Source organism: Vigna unguiculata, chromosome 5 (genome assembly GCF_004118075.2).
Source record: "Vigna unguiculata cultivar IT97K-499-35 chromosome 5, ASM411807v1, whole genome shotgun sequence".
NCBI lineage: Eukaryota > Viridiplantae > Streptophyta > Magnoliopsida > Fabales > Fabaceae > Vigna > Vigna unguiculata.
The window spans coordinates 14,399,757-14,409,082 of NC_040283.1; the positions used below are offsets into that span (position 1 = coordinate 14,399,757).

The window sequence follows — 9,326 nt, forward strand, 5'->3', positions numbered from 1 at the left end:
TTAAAAAAATCAATTATTTTACTCTTTATCATAATTTTTCTAATATAAATTTACCACCTCTCACTATTTAGAAAAATATGAATTTGTCATCACCTAATATACAGTAGACAAATTTATCACATGCAAGAAGAAAACATATACTTAAAAGAAAGTACAAAATAAACCAATTCAAAAAAATAAATTAATTGATCTAAAATATTCTTTAACTCATCAATTTTACTGTATTACATATTTATTAAAAAAAAGATATAGAAATACAAAATAAAAAAATAAAAAAAAAGAAAAAGTATGTATGATATTTTAAGAAAAACTTAAAAATTAATATAAATAATATAATAATATATAAGTAAATAATTTAAATATATATAACAAATTAAATAAAAAAAATTGGGGGAGACGTGGCTCCCCTATCCTTTTTCATGTCGAAGGTCCACTCCTGCACTCAATCTGTGTTTTTGCTTGAAAACAATAGAAAATCTACCAATGTGTGTCAACCTTCCAAGGCATGTCACACATTATTTGTTTTCATACTTTTTATCCGAAATTTAAATATAATTAGAAGTCTCACAAAAATAAAAAAATTAAATAATATAAAAAATAACTCATAAATATTCAATCTTAAATTTTTGTATCAAAGGAAATATTAGATATTTTATAAGAAGAATTCATAAATTAAAAATGGTCAATTTCCTTTATTTATCTTACAAAAAATTTCCATCACACCCCGCATGAAACCTTATGATGCCAATCCAATCAAATCAAATAAACAAATTTTATATAATGTTGATATAATATGATGCAAGTTATTAAATTACAAAAAGTGGCAGAGTTATAAGAATTGTAGGTGAGTGGTAAGTATCATCCACCACAATTGAACCCATTACACACCGAAAGAATAATTATGAGAATGATGGCAATAATGATGGCGAGTACTATAAGCTTTATCTTCATGTTCTGATACCACATTTTTCTCCTTAACTGGTTTCCGACTCCCCTGAAAGTATCAGCCTGCAAAACCATACAAAATTACATACCAATTACACCCCACAAATCTTTTTCCACATGTGAAGATGACTAATGCAAGTTATGATCCATGATAATCACATGTAACAAATCGAGGAACAGGTTTGGTCAAAGTAGATGAAAATAAGTGAAAAAGACTTCAACCACTTTAAGAAAACCAAATACACATTTATTTAATTTGTGTGAAGATGTAAAAGTACCTGATCGCGAAGATTCTCAGTTTGGTCCACCAAAACATCAATTTTCACTTGACGATCAAGAACCTAAGACATAACACAATGATTGGCAAAATATGATTTGAAAGAAGGTTCAATAACTTAACACTATACATACCTGATCAATGTTTGCTCGCATAGCTTGTTGGACTTCAGAAACCTGAGCTTTCACTTTCGCTAGTTTGCTAACCTCTTCTGGGTGTTCCACGCAGTACTGCATATGTTCCTTCAACTTGGGTCTAAAACCCCACACAACAGTTAAAGGCTTTGTTTATTAGTACAATTCATCAAACACTTGGAGGCCCCATTTGCTTTACAGAACAATGTAAACATAATAAGTACCCGAATTCTTTGTTTAAGCTTTTAGAAGTGGCTGTTGCAGCTTTTCCTCCACCATATCTCTTGCTAAAGTCATCCTTGATGCGTTCAAGAAATGCCATTGCAAGTTGGCGACCAACGGATTCCACTGCCACAACACAGTAAGCTAAAAATAATAGATCGTGTGAGTTCAACTATTTGTGGTTTAATTCACAAGGAAACATGTACAAATTAGAAACATAAATTTCAGTAGAGGTTAACCATATTCTACTAAAATAAAGTACTTTCAGCATGCATGTTAGTACCAAAGCTTTACTCTTAAACTATACAAGTATGAATATCCTTAAATTTAATGTCTTAAGATATTTGAATTGGAAATTGTGGCAACAACCATATCCTTATGTTTCATCTCTTATGAAAGATCAATCAATTTAAATCATTTTATTCTAAAAATAGTCAATAATGAAATTTAGCATAAAATTATTAATTCAGTATAAAAGCTACTTAAAACTATTTCAATTCAAAATTAATTCTAGAGATTAAGTCAGTTCTTTAACATGAAGCTAAACATTTATCTAAAAAATTGCATTAAGACGAACAGTTAGGTAATATGTTAATATTTATAATAACTTAACATCAATTCAAATACATTAAGACGAACATGTGATGAATATTGAATTAGGTTTTACAATCAGCAATCAAAAACTACTATATGGGGTGGGGCACGGCGATGTAAAGTATAGTGATAAAGAATGGTTCAATTAGTTTGAATGTCGCTATAGTTTATTTAATTTCTCAACTAAATAATATATTTTACTTTTAAATTGAGTCATGTTACATATTTTTAAGCCTACTATCAATAATATATTTTACCTTTTAATTGACCGGACAAAATCAAATATAATTTTTCTGTTACATAAATTGTCTCACGTCATGATTGAATTAATTTTATATAAATAAATATAAATTACGAAGTTTAGGCCAAAAAGAAAATACGTTTTTTTAATCATTCTTTAAATATTAGTAATACATACTCTATTGTATTGATAAAAGGTTCACATTTATTACAAAATAGAAAATAAGAAAAAAATTCATTAAATAAATAGTGAGATTCCCAGATTTTGTAAAAGTCTTATAAAATTTACTTTATAATAAAACGTTAGTGAAAAGTGTGTTCTTATTTTTTTATTGATACTGTAGTAACAAAAACTCTAATAATAACCAAACCTTTAGAAAAATAAAAAGTACTAGACTTTTAAATAAAATTTTAAAAAGTCCATATGATACAACACAAACGAAGACGAGTCAACAATATGAAAATATGGAAATTAAAATTTTCCTTAAGACCGTTTCCAAGATTAACCGAGCAATTCAAAGTATCCGCAGACAGAAAAAGAAAAATAAAAACAAACAACCTGTACGATATGACACCTGCACTGAATACAACTTCTAAGATTAACATAAAGAATTGAAAATTTACTGTTTCTCATCGGAAAACTTTTATAATTAATATTAATATGTTTTTAAGATAATTGTTACAAAATATAATAAATTATAAGTTAAATATGTTTTATGTTTATGCAAAATTTGAATTTCTTAGAAATAAATGAATACAATATCATAACCCAATTACATCAAAAATTTTCATGTATTAGGTTGATGTACGAGTTATTTCTATTCAACTCAAATATGAGTATAAAACATATTTTGACAAGTGCAATAACAAAATTATCATTATGAAATTAAAATAATTATATCTATTTATTTAATAAGGTTTGAACATAAAATTGTATAAAAATTTAAGAGAGAAACATATTGTAATTTCGTTTATAAATTTAGTAACTAAAAAATACTTTTAACGATTATATATATATATATATATATATATATATATATATATATATTCTCAATTCATACATAATTTTCTAAAAAAAAATTAAAATGTAGAAATAATTAAGATTTTATGTCATTAGTTAGTTATAGATTTTATATATGATAACTTTATTAATTTCTATAATAATTATAATTAATTTCATGAATGAAATTAATTCTGGCTGTTAATGCTATGATTTTGTTTACATTGACAAAACACGACTTTTGTTTTGTCTTGAGAGGACGATAGAATAAACGAAAGTTAATCTCCCTAAAATTTGAAGAAGAATAATTGTAATAATTGTAAGTATAATAAAATAATTGTTTTTTTAAGAATTTAGTTTAAATACATTTTCAATTTATATAATTTTTATATCATTGTAAAAAGTGTATTTAGTAAGAATAATAAAGTAGGTGCTAGATGATTAGCTCATAAACTAGTTTGATAAATACAAATGTGTTTTATAAGGTAGTTCAAAATAGTTTATTTTAGAATGTTTTTGTTTATCTAGTTTATAAATTAGAAATTATTTTATTAAGATTTTTCTATTTTTATCTTTTATACTTCTTTTATCTGTATTTTTTTATCTATTATTAATTATTTTTAATTCCATACCAAAAATTAATGATTATATTAATGATTACATAATTTTTAATATTTTTTTAATATATCTAATATCTGATATTAAAAATTAAAATAATTAATACTTCATTACATAATTATATTATATAAAAAGTGTAAAAGGAACTTAGTGTAACAAAAATTTCAATTAAAAAATAAAAAAATTAAATAAAAATCAATTTTAATTAATATTTATTAGATAAATTAATTTAAGTATAATAACTTATCTAAATAGAAAAAAGCATGTCGTATATTTAGAAAACAAATAGGAACAATAAACAATGTAATAAAAAATTAATTATTTATTACCAAAATAAAATTTATAATTACATAATAATATATTTTTATCTTAAAAACATAGATTTTTAAATTTAGTATTAATTAAAAGCCAAAATCTAGCTTGCGGAAACTAACTTTATCGAACTTATTCTAAACGACGCTGTGTCTAAAATTATATTTAAGGTGATTTACGCTAATTAATTTAAAAATTTAGTGAAAATTAAACTCAAATTTATTTAATTGAAATTGTTTAGGCTTATATGCATGCAAAAAAATTTAAAAGTAGTTAAAATTGTGAATTGAAAAACAATAACAGAAATATGAAAATCTTGAAGGAGTGGAAACATTAGAAGCTACGGAGGAAGAGAGATTACTGAATCCATTATCGTTGAGGTAGTTGAAGGTATGAGCATCGGCGTTATAGGTGAATTTGGAATTGGAAGCAGGGAGCCTGCGAAGACAGTCCAAAGCGACCTCCGCGAAGTTTCCATTGAAGTCGGTGTGCTCCGCCAGAATCACCGTGCCCCGCGCCACGAAGCTGTATATCAGCGATTGCTGCCCCGTCATCAGAACAATCAATGAAGGAAACAAATTAACAACTCGGAAAACAGAGAGAGAGAGAGAGAGAGAGAGAGAAGGAGTTGAATATTTGTGGATCGTGGAAGAAGGGTTTTAAAGTGAGGGAGGAAAAGCGTGTGTGGGTTTTACTTCAAAATTTGGGAAACGGAGAAGGAAACGTCAGAGAGAACGAGGCGCAACACGAGACTCTTTCCTTCCCCCTTCTCGGACGAACAACCAATTCTGATATCAATAAATTATAATATAATAAACACGTAAACTTGAGATTTTCTTTTCTTTCTAGAATACACCTTTTAAAAAAATATCCCAAAGTGGACTTGGTAAACTTTATTTACCACGTTAGACCACTTTAGAAATTTAATCTGAAATAAGTTTGTCCAAATAATAATAAAAAAAACTTGTTATAATGCAATTTTTGGAGTCTGAATGTGGATCAGGTTTTTTTTTTTTAATTTTCTTTTGAAAAGGGAAAAAAATTAGAAAAATTGAAAATAGCTAAATAATAACAATGTCTAGTGCGATTAATGAAAAATGTAATGTTAATATAAATAAACAATAGATTAAAAATCATTTTTAGTAAATGAATATCTATTTAGATTGCATTTAAGTGTAGAACATGAAGTGATATTATAGAATGAATAATAATAATTTTTTAAAATAAATTAAATAAAACTGCTTTACGAAAATGGTAATTTGCGGTGAGACTAAATTTAATGGAGTCTTTATATTATAAATATAAAATTGATTTAAATTTAAAACAGGAATGTGATAATTTATTATTTTAACCTTTACTATTTACATTCTAACTTAAAAAGTTGTTATTGATAAATGCAGTGATCAGATTAAATTTTAAAATTGTAAAATTATTTATTTGAATTTCAAAATATAATTTCAAATAAAAAACATTTATAAAGGTGTTAAATATAAGAAATTAAGAGAACATAAATATTATTAAAATGAATACGCATTCATTCAAGTATAATCTTGTGATGTTATGTTTGTGGATGTATGTGTTTTTATAAGATTAAGTTGTATTTCACAAATCTCCTAAATGACTCTGGAACTTGATTAGTCTCTTCTTATCCTGGTGGACCTCCGAGGACGGTGTAAGGATGTCTGCAAAAGACACTCTAATGCTTAAGTTAGCACGGGTGATATTAGAGATTCATAAAATATTTTAATGCGTAATCAATGTATATAACAATATGTTATTTATAACTTTTTTTACTTGTGGATCCTACCTGGCATGGGCTTTTGAGCCAAAAATACCTCTTTTAATTATTTCTGGATCCAGTGACAGTGGGTGAAATTACAAGAAGAACCCTCAATAATTGCTTGTAGGCAGCTTATGAGTCAATAAGGATGGATACCGCATACTCTATGGGGGATCCTAAGTATGCAGTATCTGGTAAGCGAACATGTGAGTTTGAGAGGCTGGACACTTCTTGGGCCGCCTAGTTATTTGAGTGGTTAGGGTTGGATGTTAGAGGCTGCTTACTGTGCACTAAGGGATTCCTTAGTAGAGAGTAAGCGGTCTTTCAAGGTTAGATTGCTAATGATCGTTTACTACGTATTAAAGAACTCCTTAGTACATAGTAAGCGATCTTTCAAGGTTGTTGATGGCCGCTTACTGCGTATTAAAGGACTCCTTAGTACATAGTAAGCGGCCTTCGAAAGCTATTAATGGCCGCTTATTGTGTACTAAGGGATTCCTTAGTACAGAGTAAGTGGCCTTGGAGGATTGTTGATAGTCGCTTATTGTGTATTAAGAGGTTCTTCAATGTAGAGTAAATGGCCTTGGAAAGTTGCTAATAGCCGCATTGTGTATTTGCATTTGGTTCATTTAACGGTTTTGAGACGTTATGTATTATTTTACAAGTCCCATATAATTTCATCAAGTTTTGTTTTGTATAGATATTTTACTTGGAACAATTAACGAAATGACGGAGGTTTGAATACACTTGTTAAATTTTTCTTGCAAAACATTAGATTACCATTTAGCCAATGAGTAATACAAAAAGAACACAACATTTATATTCATTCATTCAAACTGTTGTAGTTCTCTCTTGATAATTACCATCGATAACAACCACTAGAGTGACACATCTATTTTTTTCATAATCGTTAAATCTTTCACGTCAACACACTTTAATTTATATAGTAAAACAATAGTTTATAATTGATAAAAAAAAATTCACATCGAGATGATTGAGTTTATCATAAATTAATTGAGTTTATCATAAATCTATTAGACATATTAAACCTAAATTCTCGAAAAACAAGAATATAAAATGATATTATAAAAATTATTTTAATTATTATATTCATGATAATAATTCAAAATATATTTATGTGTCTTACTAGGTTGTGGTTGACTTTTTTCTCCCTTCTACCTTCTCATCTAGCTTCCTCTTCGTCTTTGCATTTTTTACTTTTACTGCATCCATCTCCTTGATGTTACGTTTTTCTAAATTGGTTAATTCTCTCTAACTCCATAAGCATGGCCATTTAGTTGAAATTGTTGGCCAGGTACTTCGGTTTCAATTACTCTTTCGTTGCTTGCCATGTTTGTAGTAGATACTATGCATATAAATTTGTCCTGACTCCACAGTAGCACCGAAGTGCACTTGTGACTTACACATGTTTACCTTCTTGCCTTCCTATGCTCCTTAGACTAAAGTATTTCCAGTAACTCTCGCTTGCGTGTCTTCTTCCAATATAGTAGAATGAGTTTATTGACGTAACTTGTGAACAATGACTATTTATAGTACCTATATTAGTATGAATGGGCCTAGAGTTTACATGATTGTCTAGTTTTAGAGTGTCTTTGCATGATTAACTATCTTAATTTTTTATTATCCAATGTAAATTATATTTAAGATAATGTTGTCAGCGTGAATGTGTGACATCATATTATAGATTTAAAAGATCTTTTTAATCCAAGATAGGGGGTTGAATTGGTTGAGTATTAAAAAATATGTCCAATTAAAACTTTTGAAAATCCTTTCAAAGTGAATTTAATTGACCAGTAAACCAGAAATGTATTGTTGCATAATCACACTTTTCAGTCGATTAAAAACAAAAACAGTAGATTAATATGTTCATGCAATATGATTCAACAAATTAAAAGATAAAATCAATCAACTGATATTCTGGAAAATTATGCAGAAACGTAAAAAGCACCAAACTCACTCAAACAACATTCTTTATCAAACAAGATACGTTCCAATGAATATATTCAACTTATTGATATTACCAGATAATGTAAAAACACACTCACACCTTACAAAGATTGATTTAATGAATTTTCTTGAGATTTATATGATGACAAAGATAAGGGAGAGAGGATCACACACTTATTTTTATACCGGTTCACTCAATATCTGAACTACATCCAGTTTATTAGGATAACCTGAGCCTGATCATGTACTATATCAAAAGTTTTACAAAATCCCTCAAAAAGTACACTTTTGTATAAAGTAAAACACCAAGATTTTTGAATCTCACAATCTTATCCCCTACATTGTAAGAATCTCCCTTACAGACCTGAAATCACATTAGGAACCACACAGAAGCACAAGAACAATCAAACCTGATGGAGGCTCTCCCTAGCCAACCAAACACATGTTCTTCTAGCTTTAAGCAAGCAAAACTTTGCTCCAAGATATCAAGATCTTTAAACACTAGCTACAAACTGTGTAATCCAAAAAGGGGGAGTTTTCCAAATTCTTATCACTAATTTTCACGCTCAGAAATCTCAAGTGTTACTCAACTCTCTGAAAAATCGAATTATATAGCTTAGTCATGAGTGAATTCAACAGGTTGATTTGTCCATACAATCTGCTGATTTTACTTGACTTAAGTGAAATCAATCAATTGAATAACAATTCAACTAATTGAATACATTCATACAAAAACTATATGCATTAATCCTTTTAACCTGTTAAAAACCTTTTTAACAAATTGAAAAGGGCACATACAAGATAACAAACATCTATCATATGTGATATAGTCTACGAATATAATACAAAATTCGAACTTCATGATCTTCAAGTCAATTCCAAATATAGCATATCCTCCCTAGCTTGATCATCAATGTATCTTCATCAACCATATATGATCACATGCACTTGTTTCATCAAATTCATACACCAAAATCACTTGTCCTAACACATATAATCTAATATTTGACCGAGATGTTCACCTTTCCTCTCCCAATACTACGGGACTTAGATTTGATAAAAGAAAAAATATTCTATTTAAGAGCTGGAAAAATAAAACACTTTTCTAATATATATCTATGCAATTTAATTACTTAGTAGTAAGTTAATTTTTTCTCAGAACTGGAAAACAAAAACTAGCGGCACGACTCAATATAATAGATCAAATGAAAAAATTATTCTAACCTTGTCATATTG

General features: G+C 27.8%; 1 protein-coding gene across 1 annotated transcript; it reads right to left on the reverse strand.

Moving 5' to 3' along the window:
- Positions 1 to 753: 753 nt before the first annotated feature.
- Positions 754 to 5,124, reverse strand: LOC114183309 (vesicle-associated membrane protein 722-like). The gene is made up of 5 exons (XM_028070283.1): positions 4,704 to 5,124; positions 1,581 to 1,722; positions 1,357 to 1,477; positions 1,224 to 1,286; positions 754 to 1,008 (listed from the first exon to the last, which is right to left on the reverse strand). The coding sequence occupies exons 1-5, from the start codon at positions 4,894 to 4,896 to the stop codon at positions 859 to 861; spliced, it is 669 nt and encodes a 222-aa protein (XP_027926084.1). The 5' UTR covers positions 4,897 to 5,124; the 3' UTR covers positions 754 to 858.
- Between the last annotated feature and the right edge of the window lie 4,202 nt (positions 5,125 to 9,326).

Bases quoted from the DNA above. Each gene is read 5' to 3' on its own strand.
- LOC114183309 (XM_028070283.1), bottom strand. From the start codon at position 4,896: ATGACGGGGCAGCAATCGCTGATATACAGCTTCGTGGCGCGGGGCACG. The intron at 1,723-4,703 runs GTAATCTCTCTT...TATTATTTTTAG, and splicing joins CCTCAACGATAATGGATTCA to CTTACTGTGTTGTGGCAGTG. The intron at 1,009-1,223 runs GTACTTTTACAT...ATGGTTTTGCAG, and splicing joins CTGAGAATCTTCGCGATCAG to GCTGATACTTTCAGGGGAGT.